The sequence below is a fragment of the Varroa destructor genome, unplaced genomic scaffold (assembly GCF_002443255.2).
Source record: "Varroa destructor unplaced genomic scaffold, Vdes_3.0 BEIS01000002.1, whole genome shotgun sequence".
Classification (NCBI taxonomy): Eukaryota; Metazoa; Arthropoda; class Arachnida; order Mesostigmata; family Varroidae; genus Varroa; species Varroa destructor.
The window spans coordinates 17,975,243-17,995,052 of record NW_019211455.1 but is presented as its reverse complement, the minus strand read 5'-3'; the positions used below and the strand labels follow the sequence as shown (position 1 = coordinate 17,995,052).

Here is a 19,810-nt window from a genome sequence, read left to right as displayed (position 1 = left end):
AAGCATATCCATATTAGTGTCACAACACACAAGCGGCCGAAATTATGTATATTTCCCCGCCCAGTTATATTTGTTTTATAAGTTGTGAATCATAAAGAATGAGAAGAGGAAATCTAGTTCAACAAAATTAAGTTTATTTAATTTATAATGTGTGGCTCCGCATAAGATGCTGCGAGTTCTCGCGGACACAGTTCATTTGTCAGGAAAACCCACAGAGGAGTTTTACGATGAATTACCTATGTGTAAACTTCTTTACTCGGTATGCACCACGACACACCACCAGTTCTTGATGTTAGTTCAAGCGACAAAAAAAGCTCAAGGAGTAAAAGTCCCTAGCTGTTTTCTAATTCGTTACAGCAAGCTCTTGTAATTGAAATGCGCCGACGCCCGAAAGGAGACCGATCCCAAGAATCGTAATCGGCAAGCAGCAAAAGGATAAATAAAGCACAAAAAATTTGTCTTCCAGTTCATGACACCAAAACGTGTCCTCTGCTTAAATTTGTCTGCGTAAAAATGAGCAACTTATTTCACGGATCACTTCGACTAATAATTGATGCCTTTCCTTTCCCCCTTTAATATCAGCTAATATTTTGTACCTTGAACTCAAGCACATTGCGGTTCTCTTTTAAATTGGAAAATCTTTATAAGAGAAATTGATGTCAATTGTACGCAGACCAGTAATATTCTCAATTAATCGGTTATGCTTTCATTATAAATTGTTATGCAGATTGCCTTTAGAAGTTGCATCTTTAGTATGTCTTTCCAGTGAACATGTGATAGATGGTTTCTTTTTAAGAAAATTTATCATGTTATTCCTGTATTTTTGTAAAAATTGAAATGAAGGCAAAATCGGAAATTAGGAGAAAATTCGTTTTCGAAAATTATATCTTCGTTTCAAAGTGCGAACTCACGAATCAACAAAATGACGTCGGTAGACTTCTAGAATAGCGGCTTACTTTTTGCCTGTAAGAGGTACTGGAAAACAGAAGGAATTGATTCAAATGAATTTTTGACAGTGTTATAATGTTTTGTAGTCAGACGAGTACAACGCAATATACGATAGGTAATGTTTATCGAACGTAATTAAAATAATATAGTGTAGTTCTATTCAAATGCAAAGAAGAGTGAAGTCAATGTAATCCCGATCAGTCTTGTGAGAGCTAGCACCGGTCAAATAGATGACAAAGCAGAGACAGCAAAGAAAAATCACCAGTAATAATAGTATGTATTATCGGTTAGGGTATGCTTTATACGTTAAAGGTTTACCCAGGAGACCAGTGGTAATAATCCTCAGCAGTTAGCGGAGTAGGTTTATCGAATAATTTGATAAACGTTTGTATTAAATCTGAAAAATCCATTCACAACTTCAGTTGTAGCAAATTAATAAAGTCTATATGGTCTGTCGTATTCGTTAAAATTTAGTGGCCACGCAAATGATTCAATCTGTAACTTTGATCACACTGAATGAAAGCTTATCGTTACTAATTGTTTTTTAACATTACCGAGTCACAAGTTAATACTGAGGGTTAATCACAAAAAACCGACGTCTAATTCTCGCGCTAGGCGCAGTTTGTGGCCAGGTAGATAGGACGATTTACCCGTGATAGCGTAATGGGAACGCATGTGCCTGTTGGTGATGCTTTGTTTCACCCTGGAAAAAGCTAGCCGTCTGAAGTAATGCCGAGCGGCTTGATTACCAGATGAAAAACATAAAAAGCTTACCATTAGGCAAATATCAATAGACATCTGTTTTCGCCTCATCTTCTCTGATCTTATGTATCTAACCCTCAAATTAGCATGCAGTGAATTGTTTAAATTTTGACATGAAAACTGGCATCTGTACCATGCAATCGAATTCCTGATCTATCGATATAAAGTATATATCAATTGCGTTTGTTTCAAATTCAATAGAAAACATCCGTAACCTGTCCATGATTCATCTTCCCGCCAAGACCGATTTAAACAACTCCGGTTATCTTTGGAACGGACAGCAAAGAGTAATGAAAGCAGAGAGGCAGCGTTACAATACCAACGGTCGATAGGCACAGCGTGACCGAATTTTAGCTGACACCGCGTCAGCCGCCAGCTCTTATTATTGCAGCTCTCAGGCAGACCACTAAACGGAACCACCGTGTGGTATTACTTCACAGTGCGCGAAAACTACTTGAAAATGTTCGATCCAATTTTATAGTTTATACGATGCAGGACCTCGTTATAGCTATTAGTGTGATTATTGTGATCTATTAAGACACGAACACCGAAATGTTGTTGATGTTACTGTCGTGTATTATTAGCGAAAAATACTAATACGGTACCTTGAGATGTTGTGTGAAGTCAATTATATGAAAAAAAAATGCTCGATTTTTTCTAATGCCGGATTATATCAACAACGCGAGCTCAGTATTCGGAACGGAATATTTGAAACCGCTTATGTATTTAATTGATTCGTTACCTCTTATTTAAGTTGCCATTTGGTGTACACGTTATCTGACGTTGAATTTTGAGTGCTGAGTAAAAGTAGCTGCCATCGCCTGAATTTCCCAAAATCATTAACTAGTTATCCATGAATTTTATTAAGCAGTTGAGGGAGTTGATGCAATTCTTTCTACCATGGCCTGATGTCGTACTGGCTCGCGCATTCAAGACTGCTTGGTCATAGTTCCGCAGCAATCATGTTTCATCACCAGTCCTCTTGGTTGATCCGTTGGTTCTATTTACTGCGCAAGCTCGCTATCCATTCATCCGCCCGTCCCACAGGCAGCCGCATCTACTTTTGTCTTGGTCATCGGCGGTCATCATCATCACTGCCATCATTTCGCTATCGAAAATTATCGGCGGCACTAGGCTCGCGTTCGCGATCATCGGCGTCATCAATAACGATAACTAAAAAAGTCATTTCCCGTCAGTGGCCGACGACACCAAGAGCTCCTGTTGAGATTTCACCTACTCATTCGGGGCTCCTACAATCGTCAACGCTAGCTGTCAGGTCGTCTGCTCTCACCAATGCGTCTATCCTTTACGATGTCGACGGTCATCATGTTGACATACAGAGGCGAAGCAAGCGGCAGCTCCAGGACAGAACACAGCTATCCACAGCAGCCCACACAGCGGGCGTAGCTCTGTTACCCAGAGAGACAGCGTCTACGATAGCAGACACCCTTATTAAAATCGCGACAGGAACAGCATCAGGGGCTGTAGCAGCAGCACCTGATAAACTTACCTGTATCAGATTACCGCAAACATCCGTATCAGTGGTCGAATATCGGCCGCAACGTGTTGGCTCGACAGCTGCGGAAGACGGTGCCGTGCAAGAACAACTCAAAACGAGAACGAGTTGCGATTACAACAGTAGCAGCGCACACGCAGCGAAAACGCGACATTGTCGATCCTACCTCTTACAAAAATCGACAGCGGTGCAGGTGGATAATACCAACTGTGGCGGCAACGACGAGCGCAACTTGCTAACCAAATCGCTTGTTTGGGTGCCGACCTACACAAAAATATCAGCAGCGGAGGACGACTTGTTCGGACAGGTAAGCGCAGCTGTAGCGGCAGCAGCGACAGCAGGCGGAAAAGCAACAACTGCAGAGTTTATCTCACCGCCAGTTAGTAACAGTGCCAATAGATCTGTAGTCATTGGTAACGGTAACGGTTGCGGCAAGCGCAGCGCAAACTGGAGAGGATTACTACGAGACCCGTTGACAAAAAGGAGTGAGGCTCTAATTGGCACTGATAGGTATCAGAGTGTCGTGTCATTCGGGTTCTTGAATTGCCTTAGGCAATTGTCTACTGTTGGTTCGGATACTGTACGAACGGCAGGCCGTTCGACTGGTGCGTACAAGGAATACGAAGTTGTCGACAAGATCGAAGTTTCCGTCTCCAGCAGCAACGACAAGGACGACAGCAGAGAAAACCGTACTAGCAGCAGGTGCAGCAACATGCCTAAGCGAACTACGGCACCGGCTGCTGCCGTAGAGTCGGCATTTCCTGAAGCGGCACTTCTACCCAAACAGGAAACTGGTGCTCAGGCGTTTCTTGCAAAACATCCGACATACGATGGCCGAGGTGTAGTCATAGCTATTTTCGACACCGGCGTTGATCCCCGAGCAGCTGGACTTCAGGTAAGTGGCGGACCTGCGATGTTGCGAAGAAGTTTCGAAAATGTATTAATTTTACCTATAGCAAGGAATTTATTCCCTCGCCAACGGATTTTACGCACGTAACCAAAGCTGACCTAGATTATTTAGAGATTATACAGCCTTAATGGTAATGATCAAGAAGATAAGGTACCAACTGTAAACGACCATAAGCTAAGAGCTACACCAACGAAAAAGCGAAGCTGATTTGTTAGTCTACACAAAACTAAGAGTTCCAGAAAATAAGCAAAAATGCTAGTCGTGTATAGGTTCTTAGGTGAAATCTTACCAGTCGAATACATGCATTTTGTAAACGCTTCCGAACGATTGCTAGGTCTTTGTCGCGATGGCTTTTTAAAACAAATACCGAAACAAACGAAACAAATATGGGAATATTGTTTCGAATCTGTATCTTTGTTACTGTTCAGAATTGTTCTGATAACCTCAGTGATTTATGCAATAGTAAACATGAGTTTTAACTTGCGTAATTTCAAATGATGCCCTTGGAGTGTTAAAAGAAGGAACGCTTCGTAAAGAACGTAATAGCCTAACTGTAATCGTTCAGGCGGACGAACTTCTGATACTGCATGCAACATCAAACTATGCGACCAGTCACTTAATATACGTTTTTCTTAGCCTCATTAGGCCTAATACATTACAATTCCTATTTTTTTTTTACAAATATTTGAGCTATGGAGGAGAATTTAGAAGAATGCAGTCGGCGTTCAGTCCAATACGTTCCGTTTTTCAATGTAAAAGCTGCTCCCCTCTGACTTCAGAGCTTATGTGACGAAATTGTCATTAGAGAAGCATTTTTAAAATACTTTCAAAGGAAAAACTTGGGCTGGTATTTGGCCTTCGGCTGGCTGTGATCACTAATGTAACTTTATTCGAGATGCTCTGAATGCAGTTCCGCACCATGTTTGTCGCGTCCGGGTTCTGGGCCCATGTAGCACCGTACTCTTGATTCGTGACTTGTTTCTGATCTTCTGTCTAGCCCTGACTCGCCGTTTATCACACATTTTCGATCGGATTCAAATCGGATGAATTTCCATTTTATAGCAAAATCTTAACGTCAATAACGGTAAATACCTCAGAGGCATAATATGTCATATTATGCGGTAACTCGTCATGTATGAACACACAGTAGCCATTTGGAAATCAGTCTCTTTTTTAAGGCAGCATTTATGTCTGAATTAGCTTACAGTATCGTCGTTTTTCCGTAAACCCGTTAATGAAATATAAGGTTCTTACATCGTAGATGAAAATCACAGGCTACACCTTTATTTTGCTTGAACGTTTTACCTGCTGGATTATAGAGGATCTATGGAAAATTTTGTCCGAATGCCTGTAAAGTGTTGACGTTACTAAAAATATCAAAACGGACTCTTTTTCACACTTCCATTATTCGACTTTAAAATTGTTTAGCCCAGTTGGAACACGCATACTTCTCTGCGCAGTTTAGCCGAAGTTTCCTGGCTGGTTTTCAACAACTAAAATGAGTTATTTCAATATAACGTCGGAACGTCTTTACGGACACAATAGCAGAAAATGTTGCAAAGCGGTCTTTTTGTATATATATATATATATATATATGGCTTAGTGGTCCTGTTCCCCCCTGTCTGGTCTACCGTTTTCGATTTTCGTTTTCTATTTTTTTGAAGCACCTTTGCCTTCTGGGCTATATTGTCAACTTTCAACCCACTCAACTATTTTTCTTCGCGATGGCTTTTCTTGTACGAGCCGGGCCATTAGAGTCCATTGGCTTTCCGTAAGGTCTTCTCGTAATCCCATTACGGGTTTATGTATAACAAAACCACAAAAATAATGAAATTCAGTACGAAATAGCAAATGATTATAAAAGAAACTCGTTGTTATCAAACAAGTGGGAGCAAGTATCTCAAATCATTTCTGTTTCTCCATGAAACAAAAGAAGATAAATTCGGAGGCCTGAACTGTGCATGATGACTTTAGTACTCGTACTTGCTGTGATAAACAGCTGTTGTACTACATATTTTAGCCAGTCTTTTTTTTAATAGCAATTTACAAATGATTCTCTATAAACAGTGTTGTTATGTGTTATCATTAGAGCAGAAAAGGGCAGCTTCCATATAGAAAAAACTGCACGTAGATATTTACTTCAAGTGTGAATTTATCTTTGATGAAATTCGGTAATATGTCATTTTTCGGTGTCTCTATTTGATCGGCTACCAACTGTATGCTTGACCAAGTCACTCTTAAGACTCCTCGACGCGAAAAACTTTTTTTTGAATGCTGGGAAGGTGTAAGGCTAAAGGGTAACACTCATGAAATTATTAAGATGTTGATTTAGTACATTATAAACCTCTCATTCTTGCCTTAAAAATTTTTATGGAATTGGGCCTTTTGTTGTCACGTCCGGACATATTGGTATATATAGTTCGCGAATCCAGGAAACCCTATACAAAAGATTTTCAGCCATCACGAACCACATTATAGCCTTTGGACCCTGGGCTGCGTGCGAATGAAGCCTATTTCCTGCAAACCTACGGGCGTTGACCCCACTATGTGTTTGAAAAATGTCTATTAGTAATTAAATACCAGACTGCCAGTGAGTAATTTAATACAATATTAACATGATTTTATCTTTTGCTATGCCATATAACTATGAACTTCAGCTGTTCGTGAAGTTTAGTCGCTTTAAGCCTTCCTCAATTTACGCGCCTGTGTAAATCGGTATTTTGTAGAACTGACTCAAAATATACTATGGATTCGAAATACAGCTCATGCATGGATCCTTGGTGAGCATATATGACCATGTGCTTTCTTGTCTCTTATTCCATGGCCAGGTCACGACCGATGGAAAGCCAAAGGTTATCCAGATGTTTAATTCGTCAGGCGCGGGCGATGTCGACATGCGGACACAGGTCACCCCGGAAAACGGCATCATCAAAGGAATTTCAGGACGCTCACTACGTATCCCGGACTCTTGGATAAACCCGTCGGGTAAGAAAGAATAACACACGCTTAATCCTGCTAGAAAAAAGGGTATGCTTATAGGAAATGTTGCTTATTTGGAATGGAAAATTTATCAGTCTAAATCATTTGTTATTTCATGCGTAGTAGTTCTTGTAATAGTCATCTCTGGGCAGTTCCGAAGACCAACAGATGCACAATACAAAAACAGATTTCTCTTCGTGCTTAGATTCACAGATAGAGAGGGCAAAAGGAAACAATACAGCCCTTGATCTAACATTAATTCCATAACGGTTTCTTTGCCCAATCAGGTAAGTACCGGATCGGTTTAAAGTCTGCATTCGAGCTCTACCCGAAACAACTAAAGGAGCGTATGCAAAAAGACTACAAAGAAAAGAACTGGTCAGGCCTTCTCCAACGAACTCTCGCAAAAGTTACCAAGAAGCTGCAACGGCTTGAGACGGATGCACCGAACGAGAAAATTTTGAAAGAAGAGTTGGAGGCTCGTGTCGAGGTTCTTACAAAGATGGACAAAAACTATATTGACCTTGGACCCGTCTACGACTGTTTGCTATGGCATGATGGCACTTCATGGAAGGCTGGTAAGCTCTGGGCTCTTGCTAATCGCAAATGTGTTATAGGTCATGCAAATTAGTGGATCTGCTGTAGCCGCGCAAGAAGTTGCATAGGCAAATAGAAAACTTACTGAATTGCATGTACAGCTTCAAATCTAAGGAAAAGATGTTTTTCGTTCTCTCAGCCGTGCACAATGAGCACCTTGGGTGAACACATTAGAAGTTTGAGTTTTTTAAAGTATTAGTTCCTTATCATTTTGGGTTTGGAATCTCATGTAATATTGGATGTATCATTTAACCACAACAGCGCTGCAAAGCTTTAAAGCAGTTGGAAATTACAGGACATTTTGTGCCAGTGGAACGTGTTCTTGTTTTTATTTATCATGACGATATCTACCATTAAATAACTAGTTACTACTAATATCTCATTGTTCTTTTTCCTTTGGATTCCGACTATCCTTTGCATTGAATGGTCAATATTCCAGTACTCGACACTACGGAAGAGGGCGATCTCGATAAATGCGAAGTGGTTGGTCCCTACGCGGAAACCCTTAAAGTGTCCGTACTCCTTGCTGAGGATAATTTCAGTTACTCAGTAAACGTCTACGATGATGGCGACATTCTTGAGATTGTCGTCACCGTGGGTGAGCATCATGACATGCTTCTGTATAGACGCTATATTATATGGTAGAAGCATTGGCTTACGCTGAAAGAACATCGCAATTTTTCACTATTGTTGTTCGCTAGATTACGCAAATGTATCGAAACGTGCTGTGTAATTCTAGTGATATAACGCTCCACAGTTGAAACAAAACAGTTGTCGGGCTGTGTATCGTAGTCATTTACTATCACAAAAATACAAGCGAAAAGCTTCACGTAAACTTGACCCATCTAGTTTCTTTGTTGCGGTATTACCACCAGGTGCTCACGGGACTCATGTGGCCTCAATAGCAGCAGCCAACTTCCCAGACAATCCTGCTAGAAATGGGGTGGCTCCAGGAGCACAGATTGTATCGATTACCTTGAGCGACAATCGAATCGGTACAATGGAGACAGGAACCTCACTCTACCGTGCTATGGCCGCCGTCATGAAGAATGATATAGACGTCATCAATATGAGCTACGGTGAAGTTTCAAAATGGTGCAAGGGGTAGGTTGTTCGGTGTTCAATGATTATTGCTGGGCGGAAATACTATCCAGTCTTTAATAGGGTAATATTTTCTGTGTATCTTCTGTTATATTTTGATTCCTAAGCACTTGTCGATAACTATCGATTGTATCTTTGCTATAGCCGTATTTGGGAGTATCTCGAAGAGATGATCAACAAGCGGGGCGTTACAATGATGGTCTCTGCTAATAATAGAGGCCCTGCGTTATCTACGCTGGGTACGCCTCCTACCCAGAATGCTGTTGGTGTCGGGGCCGTTGTGACTCCTCATATGATGGAAGCAGAGTATTCTCTGCGCGAGAAAAGCGCCACAGTGGAGTACAACTGGACATCACGTGGCCCAGGGTAAGTCATATGGATACTGGCGTCAGCTATGGTTACATCAAAATAATTTGTTTTAAGTATTTTCAACAAGAAAAGTACCCTATCTGACGTCCTATGTGCAATATGACGAAGCGTAGTGCCTTACCTTCGCCTTACTTCTTACTCAATTTCGTTTTTCACTCTTGTCTCACACTTGATATTCTTCTATACAGAATCGACGGCAGACAGGGCGCCACAATTTGTGCTCCGGGAGCAGCAATTACTTCAGTCCCGCCGTATATGCTACAAGGCAGTCAGCTAATGAGTGGCACTTCGATGGCCTCGCCAAACGCAGCTGGCGTTGCAGCGCTTCTTATTTCGGCCATGAAACAAAATGGCATTAAGGGGTCGCCATACATGTTGAAGCGTGCCCTAGAAAACAGTGCCGTGAAATTTTCCTCGTACGATCCGTTCACGCATGGTCAGGGTCTCGTTCAGGTAGAGCGTGCATGGGATTGGATCTTGTCAGTAAAGAACGAAAAGGAAAATCTGTTGAGATTCGAATTGAAGGCGGACGCCAACATGCGAGGCATCTATTTAAGGGAACTCTATGAGACATCGTCGCCCCAAATTAAAAGTATTCGAGTCCAACCCGTGTTCGTGAATGAGAAGCAAGTGCCTCATAAGCTCAAAACTTGTAAGTATGGTTCTCTGATTTCCGCTAGTCGAAAAATCCAGTTTGCATGAGGCTTGTTGATCTTATTCTTGTTCATAATTTGGTGTTTTATTTCAGCGTACGACCAGAATTTTACTCTATCATGCGACGCATCTTGGGTTCAGATACCGACAGTGTTAAATATGATGTACCAGGAGCGAATGATTTCGATTAAAGTCGATCCGACAGGCTTGGAGGAGAACCAAGCCCATTTCACGCAGATTGAGGCCTTTGAATCCGGAAAGCCTGACAAGGGACCCGTGTTTCGTATTCCAGTCACAGTAATCAAGCCTCAAAAGTGAGTGCGTAAATCACGTTGATTTCTATTTCTTATATCTTGGCATTATGTACTGCATTTGCTAAATTTCAACACAATGCACGGATAATTTGCCAATTCATCTAAAACCGGTCTACACATACTATTTTCTTTTGCTTAAACGAATATTTACAAGAATAATTGAATAGCACATACTATTTATTAAAGAACTGTATATATTAAGTGATGAACGCCATATTTCATTTTCTGTATTGCATTTTACACTAGTTATATTTTGTTCTTTTTTATCCTTAAAACTTTATTTGGAGCGGAACTTTTTAACCATAGCTGTTTATGGGCGGTTCTCTATTAAATGTGTTTACACATACTTTTTTTTGTATTGATATAAGACTTTAAATTTGATTATTAATTTGTGCGCATTTCCAGGCTTCCTACAAATACGAATATGTTTACCGATAAAGTTGTTCTCCGACCAGGCATGTCCAATCGGTGTTTTCTTGTTGTGCCTTCTGGCGCTACGTGGGCTCTCATCAAGCTGAAGTCACTCGATGCAGTCAATCCTGGCCAAGTATCCTTGCACACCGTACAGTTGGAACCGGATGCCTCGTTCCTTGACAACAGTACAAATAAGATGCCCTACCTACAACCGTTAGGCGAAATGTCGTGCGCTATCCCAGTAATACCTAATAGGACACTGGAGATCTGTCTAAACAAATGGTGGACGTCATTTGGCGAAATGCAACTTGCGTGGAGTATCCAGTTTTTTGGATTGACTCCGAACATGACCAACCTTTACATGGCATCAGGGGAAGGGCTACGCCGAATCGACGTGTGTGCTTCACTTGGTCCCGAGGAGGTAAACCCTTCGATTAGTCTGAAACAGCACGTCATCGTTCTGAAACCGTCGAAGAGCAAGATTTCTCCCGGAGATTCCCGTGATACGATTCCTGAAGGTCGAATTGTGTATGCTGCGACACTAACCTACGTCCTTAACTTGGTGCGTCCAATGATTTAGAAGCTGCTGCGATTGTCGATGGTAGCTTGTTGCCTCATTCTTATACTATTTTGAAGTAGTGGTATAGTGAGTCAGCTTTCAGTACTTTTTCATTGAAAAAAAAGTATCCAAAAGGTACACAAAAAGGTATCCATAGAACGGTCCTTAATGTACCACAGCGGCTCATTAGTTAAGAACGTTTTACGTGAAATAATTACAGTTAAATTAATTATTGTCGGGGCCACGGCCCCGAGGATAATTCAGTATTAAGTGAACGTTACGTACTCTACAGGTAAAAGGCGGAGAGGCGATCATCGGCACTCCCCTGTTGCACAATTACCTCTACGAAAGCGAATTCTGCTCACAGTTGTGGATGCTCTATGATCAAAATAAGCAACTCATAGCATCCGGAGACGCGTTTCCTGACCGGGTAGGTATCGTGGTTTTGAGGTTTCGATTTTCCGCCCTTTGTGTATTTTAGTAGAACCGAAGTCTAAAAAAAAAAAGCGGAATGTACAGTGTGCATCTCATTTCACTCTGAGAGGACATCAGTTTTATTAATGACCATATGTGAAATTCAGCTTTGTAACATTCGATCTGTTTGAAGGCCTATACATGTGGATTTTTTCGACTTTAAAATATTTGCAGAATTTTTTTTCTTGCTTGTGAAATATACTTTTTGGGGTAATACATGTTGTTGATGTACACTGTGTACATTTCTCTGATCTCTGCATTTATTCGCAGTACGCTGTCAAACTAGAGAAGGGCGAGTACGTAATCTTAACACAAATTCGTCACGAAGATCGCACACTTCTTGAGAAGGTCACCCAGGATCTTTCGCTCCAAGTAATAATGAAATTGGGGTCGACTATCAACCTAGACGTGTATTGTTTCGCCGCCCAGGGTATGATTCAGGGCAAAAAGGCGTCGGCGATAACATTGCCTGCAGGGCATGTTAAGCCATATTACATCGGACACGTTCCCAGTGACAAACTGCCAAAGGGTGCAGCGTCAGGACACTATCTACAAGGTTTGAAACACGATAATCAGCTCTTTATTTGCTGTATTGACTTGTATGATTTGCGGTTTTTATTGGCATGTTGATAGCGTTCTGAGATATTGAACTTCGTGTGAAATGTTCGATTATCGGGCCATCATTTAAAAATCAAATTCTAGAGTCGTCAATCATTAAGTATAAGAACAGTCGAAGTTATAGCCGTGATATACAGTTTGCTAGGTGCAACTAGTAACTGCTGTTATTTGAAAACGCAAAAAATCTGGCGTTGTACTTGGTTTGTCAGCATTCAGGCGCATCATCGGTGAGGACACGTTTTCCATTACAGGTACTCTAACCTTAACAACAGACGAACAGGGGAAGTCAGCAGCTACCTTCCCGTTCCGTTATTTCCTAAACGAGCTCTCAAGTAAAAAGAAGGCCGGCGATAAGGACAAAGGTGACAAGGACGGTAACGGACAAGCGGCCAAAGATGCCTTGAAGGACAAGGATAATGGAAGTTCTCCGAAAGAGTCTCCGAAAGAGTTTAACAGAGACTATACCAGTCATAATGGCCAGTCGGGTAAGGAAAAAGAAAAGAAGACCACAGATGAAGAGTTCGAAGAGGCCGCGTGCGATTTCTGTGCCACACATTTAGTCCGAACTGGCGGTGCCGCTGTGGACGCGATGTACCAAGATCTCATTAAGAGGAATCCCCAAGCGAACCAGATGATACTTGCTAAGATTCACTTTTTAGCCAAGAAGGATAAGGAGCATGAGGTGCGTTTTTGTAGTTAAATGATATAGGTGAACAGAAACAAGAATGTGTATTTATGTCACCACTATATAATGTAGTAAACAGATATCTGTATATTCGTTGATCCATTTTCGCTTTGGTAATTAAGATTCAGTAATTATATTACTTCTTTTCTACTACAGGACAAGGACGAGATGTCGAAACGCGAGGAGGTTAATAAGCAAATAATTGGTTGTGCTGAACAAGTGTTGGTCAATATAAATCCAGAGAAGTTGCTTCTGAGTTTCGGTTGCCGGCAAGACAAGAGCGATCTGGCCACTTGCAAACAGTATGGACCTTACCAAATTTTAGAAATCATTATATCGTCCCTTTGCTATAACATCTGTGTAATATTTTGACTGTCTATATATGCGAATCAGTAATTCGGCACGATTAAGAGATGCAAATATATAGGATAGTCTTCAATAATGACTTACTCAAAACATGTGGTGAACCACGCTATGAAGAAAGGTTACTGTGCAGCAAAATCGAGGGGCATAATTAACTCATGAAAATAGTCGATTACGTTAGATGTGTAAACAAAAACATGCAAAATGCATATTTTTGAAAGTCAGAAATATTTCGTTAATCCATTTGTTTGAAACCTCGCCAATGATATCTATACGACAGGTATAACTATAAAAAGGAACAACAATTTTGTTAAATAGTAATTTTTATGGGACTACGTAGTTGCCATGGGCTAGTTTCTCGCATCCAATTTTGTTTCAATTTCATTAACTATCCGATAATTTCTAGTCCCTGAATTGAATAACGAACGTCTTCTTATTACTTATTGATAGGCATACAGTATTTGTTAAAAATATTATTTGTTTTTTAAGGCTGGAAAAACAGAAGCAGCTTGTTGTGGATGTGCTGACGAAAAAAGGTGAGGCACTGTGCAATCTGCTAACTCTCAAGCAGACTCAATCCCCGTCGTCTGCTCCAGACGATGCGCTTCGCGCGAAAGTCGATGAGGTCTACACGGAATTGCAACGATGGGTCGATCCATTGAATGATGTGAAGACAGCATCATTTATTGAGCGATACCTCAACATCACGGACCAGCCCGGAAAATTGATTCGGCTTCTAATGCGAATACAAGAGGATAAGGCGACGATTGAGACAGAAAATAAATTGCTCGAGGTGAGTGAACCTTTGTCTTCTCTTTTGAATCGTTAACTTGTTTTGCTGTTCCATCAATCGTATCAAATGAAAGAGCTCTAGGATGTATTTCATTGTTGAATTTAGGTTGCTTAGAAAGAAAATATTATTTGCACTAATAGCTTTATAACTAATATTTCTACTAATAACTTTTTCCTGTGACTATTATTCCTTTAGGCCTATAAAAAGCTTAATTGGCAGCACTGCATCAAACTGTCGCAGCGCCGTCGGCTCAACAAATTTTCACCGATCTATCGGCCTTTCTAGGTTCCCTTGAAGGTATATAAGAATTTTGTTTGGCTGCCAGTGACCTAACGGACCGGCCTTCACACTATATGGAACACGGCTGATGTCGTCGAAACATTACTCAACCAATCAGTTGGCACTGATCAAAGCCAGACCCTTTTGGCTGGCCACGGATGGTGGTATGCATGATGATTGTTATGACAGTTTGATTTTTCATGCGTTTTTTTGTCGTGTCATAATGGCACCGGTGATGTTCCATCATGAGTCGTATATGCTACATGTATAACTTGACTGCTGAAAAATCGTTGGAGATTGAAGCACGTATTCATAAAATATGAGAAAAAAGAGGAGAGGCATTAGAGCTTATTTCGCAGTGAGCAGGTTTGTAAATTGAGAAAAAACCTGTAACATCTGTGCGACGAACGCCTACAGACGAAAAATAAAGACGCATTGTGCCAATGAGTCATTTTTCGTGTACAACATGGTATTGACGACAGTTTGAAAAGCGTATGGAAAGCCTAAAAAAACCGTGGCGGGGATGGAAGGGTGTCGGATCAGGGGTGTTACTGTCGGGATAATGAATGCAATTAAAGATCAATGGAACTGTGTATTTCTTAGGCTGAAGGGAACTGGCGTATTTGGGCTCGTTATATTGAAAAATGTATGCTAGAGAAAAAGCAAATTTGATAACATGTAAACGTTTAGAGAAAGTGCTTCGAGGGGAAATTATATAGAATATGAGCACAATTGCTCAAATAGTTCTGTTAAGGATTTATGTGTCACCGTAAAACTGAAGGCGATGAGCACAATAGCTTGTCGAATTCTAAGTAATTCTCTGGTTCGATCGATGTCCGCAAGGAGAGCTTAAAGTAGGAATTAAATAAAGCAGAAAAAGTGCAAATGCAACCAATAATATATCAAAATGCGAACACAACTTTTGTATAACATTGAATGCACTATAAGTATACTGTCCGAAAAATCAATTTAACAGCCCCTTAGACTATTAATTAATTCTAGACCACAGAATGACGAAAAAAATGATTTACGAATGTAGTAATTTAGACACCAATAATGGGCTGTGAAAGAACTGTCGCAGCTCATTCATACAGAGGAAAGTTTACATCAAACAAAATTTAACTGGGTGATTTCAAGGTAACTCGCGCTAATAAATATTAAAATCAATATAGATTTATTAAATGCCATATATACATACACAGACCATCTATGCAATGCAAGTCTGTTATATAAATAAATAAACTCAATAAACAGAAGGCTATTATCACTCTAGCTGTCCATTTAGAATTATTACTATAAGTAAATATTATTATAATATAAATATTTCAGGTTAGCCTGTTTTAAATACCACATACATTTCATATTCTAAACGAGCCAAATTGTCCCTGGTGTGTGCGGAATGACTATATAGATAGTGGAAAGGAAACTTATATATATGAATATATATTAATATATATATAGAAATAATTTTTAATGTTTCGGTATTAAATTTAGGCCTAACAAATCCAATGGCAATATCGAAAAACCTGTTGCTTGGCAACGCAGTGACGACGTGTTTGTTCACTAAAGGTGTAGATACGTCGTAGTCTGGATTCAAATCCGTGTGCTGAGGTAGTCGTTGCGTAACAATTCAGTAACTGGACACGAGAGTGGAAATATTTTCCAAATAAAAATCAAAATTGGTTTTAATTAGGTAAACATTTAGGAGACTCTTACGTAAAGCTTAATCAGAAACTACTTCTATTCACGAGTAAAAAAATTATGTTATTAGATAATTGGATTACACTAGGTAAGGTGACTGCTTCGCTTGAATGTAAATGAAATATACTTAACATTTCAAATACATGCGTTTTGAATTAGAGAAGGTGAAAGCGGTGGCTACATACGTGCGTGAACCGAACAACCAAGCCATTTGCTACAAGTTTTTGGAATTGATGACTATTATGAAGCTGGTTTTCTATGTCTTTTTACATTCGATGTAAATGTTTCGTATCGTTTAGTTATACTGACACTATCTAAAGCCGCTGAGTACCCCTTTTATTCCAACACCAATGCGTAATTCATTCATACGTTAATAGCTAAATTTTGGCAGTCGCCAAAAGCTACCAAATCTCTACTACTCATAACTGAAATCTCTCATAACTCATAACGAAGATATTAACATCTTCGTGATGGTGTAGTCATACAGCATTTGTCTTACAAACCTAAGGACACGTGAGATGGTTTAAATTCGAAACTAACGCTGACAAATGAATACTTAATGCATTTAGGGGTAAATTAACTCGAATTATACAATCTGTGAAGAGATTTTACGTACCTTATTGAAATCTCATGGACTATTTGTTTTCTGCTAGAACGAGTCCAATCGTGTCGGAAGCAATTACCAGCGGCGCTACCGAATATCAACTTTGTATCTACTTGTAGTTTATCCAAATAATATATTTAAAGGACATCCCTGTGATACTTATTTAACCTAGCAGGAACAAGGTGCTATTTAAATGGCATCCTAATATTTTTTACTTTAAAGTGCCACATAGTCGTCTTAGAAAAAGCATCACAACATATAAACAGTTATAAATTGATGAACCGCAGTTACGAAAATAAACGAACGATTAAAATAAAGTTAGTGGTTTATATATGCTGGCCTTTTTTCCTTGTAGACATGATCCACATCAATATAAATACTAATACTAATAAAATTTATTTTCATTAAAACTGTTTATATCATATATTGCCATGCACTCGATGATCCACCACTTTTGGTAACAATATTCCGGAACACGATGGCGTACCCACAAGGTGCTGATCTGGGCTGCGCATTCCAGGACCGTTCGAAGCACAAGGCCCACTGGGACACGATCCAGCTCCCAAATGAACATTTTGTTTGCTGTTAAACGGGGTAATGCACTGTAAATTTCGCCCGATCTGATGGGAGTGCAATGCAGTGAGTCCTGCCATTGGAATTGGATAGGACGACGCTGACGGTTGCGGAAGATTTCTATGCTCAGAATAAGTAAAGACAAAATACAAACAAAGGTTCGAACACGAAAGAGAAGACATATTGCAGATACGACAGCATCGGAAAATTGTTTTCCTTCCAATTAAAATGACACACACTTTGTTCTCTGCCATCTTCTACGACGTAAGAACTACTGACAAAATTAAGCTGACTATTTAAATTACGCACGTTCGAAGATAGTATATTTAGTAGTTAGTATAGCGAATCAGTGTAGCCCGAATAAACAGTCAAGTGTACGGTCAAATTCAGCAAATATAAATACCTGCTTGTTATCGCAGCGTATACAAGATAACTTAGAAAGTTACCGTAGAAAAAATAGCTGATTTCATCGATGCACTATCATTTTCCTAGCCTCGCAACAATGCATAATGTCAATAATCTTTTTTTTTTGAAACTTTGAAACAACTGACCCGCTAAGCTGCAATCTCAGCAGACGTCGAGTTATGGCAGCCACACGTTGACGCAACATAGGATGCGAGGCACAACAACCGTCAAGCAAGTTGAGATAGTCGTTCAGTACCGTACTCCATTGTTCAAGACTTCGTAGCGTTTGAATGTGGGCACGCTGGAATGTCGTTGAGCCTCCTATAAGAGGCTGGCTGGCGAGCATAGCCGTAGTTGCCATTGACGAGAGCGGAATCGGCGGGGGTTGCGGCTGAAAAGCTAGCTGTCCATCAAGAAACGCGCGAAGATTACCTAACGCATGCGCAAATTCCGCCTCGATATGTCCGTGGGATGGGGAATTTGCTGCGTCCGCCGCTGGAGAAGACATAGCTACCGCGGTTACCAATGAAAATGGTCAATGATGTACTCACAAATTACAACATCGAAGCTGTTTGGCTGTGTTTACCGTTCGATTTCTGCTTAATGCATCTACGCTCATTATAGAGGTGAAAATAAACGAAGTGGCGTTTTTTTTAATTTGCTTATGGGTCATTTGAACGGAGTGCCATCGAATTACGAATATGGTAGAAAACTCTGAGTTGTGTGTAATAACGTAAACCTATTTCAAAATTAATCAAAACAGTGAAGCATAGCTTTCAGAGCTTTGAGACCCTAACTAATGCAGAATTTAGAATAAAGTTGCTGGTGCACTAAGGCGTGCAATGGCTTTCTTTTGTGCCACACTCACTCTTTATGAAGCTAGAGTTTCCGGGGTCATTGGTGAAAGGCTACTAGCGAAGGCAAATGCGAACCATTTCTCATCAAGAATGTCTTCAGTCCCAACCTCGTATTTTACTTTCACGAGAAACATACACCGATGCGGAAAAATCGCAAACATTTTTGTTTCGAAGGATTCAGTAATGACGTAGTCTGCCGCTTTCAATGTTTACCTCGAAATTTCAGCGTCGTCATATTCTATGGACAAAACGAAAATCTTTTCCACGAAATCCTGACTACTTGACTTATAAGCATAATGATTAAATAGTTGATTCTGCTTAAACTTACATATTAAATACAAAAGATGGGTTACTCCAGATTGAGAAAATAGAGTAAAGAAAATAAATAAAAAATACATCCAATAGAGTTCGTCCTGGACTTTTTGAAAGGCACTTCAAACGTCAGCACTGGCATAAAATCCGCTTTTTGCAGATGATCTTAGCAAGCACTGTCTCAGAGCCTTAGTCACGTAATCAGCTATGGAAACGCTTTTTTATTGATAAAGGGATTATTGTAATTTCACCCTCCTTAAAGATGTTTTTCGTAAAAGTTTTTTGCGCGATCTCTAGTACAAACTAATAGGTTCATGCATTAGTAGGCTGCTCAGTAGTGGCAAAAAAAAAAAGTAGTGCAGGAGTAGTGGCAAAAGTCGTATACTATAAAACCGATTTTACGCCTATAAAGAGGGGCAAGTGAAAATGAATATACATCCATTAATTTATCTAATTATTAAAATATTTATACCAGAAAGTATATCGGAGCACTAACGAGTTCTCGGAGAAATGTCTATAACTTACGCAAAAACAGCTGTCGCTGATTATTTGAGATTACGTTGGGGGAGACTCGTGAAGCTTGTAACAGTGATAAAACCTGTTGCTGTGTCTAGCTACATTGTTCGCGTTGTTCTACTGTAGTTACATTCGTCGATCTATTTTTGTTCGCATATTCTAGAATAAACTAGAAGGATGAACTCCGGCCATTACTTGTTCATTCATTTCCGTTGTACTTCATTCCGTAGAATGTATTTATACTGCTACAACAAAGTTGAGTTGTTTTGAGCGTAGGTAATGAACAAACTTATATAAAATCGGAGGCAAAAAATAAATTATTTGGACTTAAAGGAGCAGCGTCCGTTTTTAGGGGTTGTTTTGAACTTTTCAGGTTGGGATTTGTTGGCCAAATTACGGCCATACCAACATCGCATGTTCCAAAGAAGCATATAAGATATTTAAATTATTGTAATCTCTATAGACGCTCTGTTAATTACGATTTTGCAACGGTACTACCACTCATTT

General features: G+C 40.0%; 2 protein-coding genes and 1 long non-coding RNA gene across 4 annotated transcripts; 1 reads left to right on the top strand and 2 right to left on the bottom strand.

The window, feature by feature from the left end:
- Positions 1-112: 112 nt before the first annotated feature.
- LOC147757463 (uncharacterized) lies at positions 113-2,587 on the bottom strand. Its single transcript, XR_015320760.1, has 2 exons — positions 2,453-2,587; positions 113-975 (listed from the first exon to the last, which is right to left on the bottom strand). It is a non-coding gene; the product is annotated as an uncharacterized LOC147757463 (long non-coding RNA).
- Positions 2,123-15,607, top strand: TppII (Tripeptidyl-peptidase II). The gene is made up of 15 exons (XM_022792255.2): positions 2,123-4,121; positions 6,965-7,121; positions 7,403-7,693; positions 8,152-8,310; positions 8,588-8,816; positions 8,958-9,179; positions 9,371-9,834; positions 9,931-10,150; positions 10,556-11,126; positions 11,416-11,553; positions 11,868-12,153; positions 12,467-12,897; positions 13,057-13,202; positions 13,753-14,056; positions 14,252-15,607. The coding sequence occupies exons 1-15, from the start codon at positions 2,619-2,621 to the stop codon at positions 14,339-14,341; spliced, it is 5,211 nt and encodes a 1,736-aa protein (XP_022647990.1). The 5' UTR covers positions 2,123-2,618; the 3' UTR covers positions 14,342-15,607.
- A 1,404-nt stretch (positions 15,608-17,011) lies between these two features.
- LOC111244990 (uncharacterized) lies at positions 17,012-18,202 on the bottom strand. Of its 2 annotated transcripts, none has more exons than XM_022792660.2 (2): positions 17,765-18,202; positions 17,012-17,333 (listed from the first exon to the last, which is right to left on the bottom strand). In XM_022792660.2, exons 1-2 carry the CDS (start codon positions 18,124-18,126, stop codon positions 17,060-17,062), a joined length of 636 nt encoding a protein of 211 aa, XP_022648395.1. In that variant the 5' UTR covers positions 18,127-18,202; the 3' UTR covers positions 17,012-17,059. The 2 variants fall into 2 exon arrangements, with proteins under 2 accessions (XP_022648395.1, XP_022648396.1); XM_022792661.2 differs by having other exon boundaries at positions 17,012-17,222.
- Positions 18,203-19,810: the final 1,608 nt, after the last annotated feature.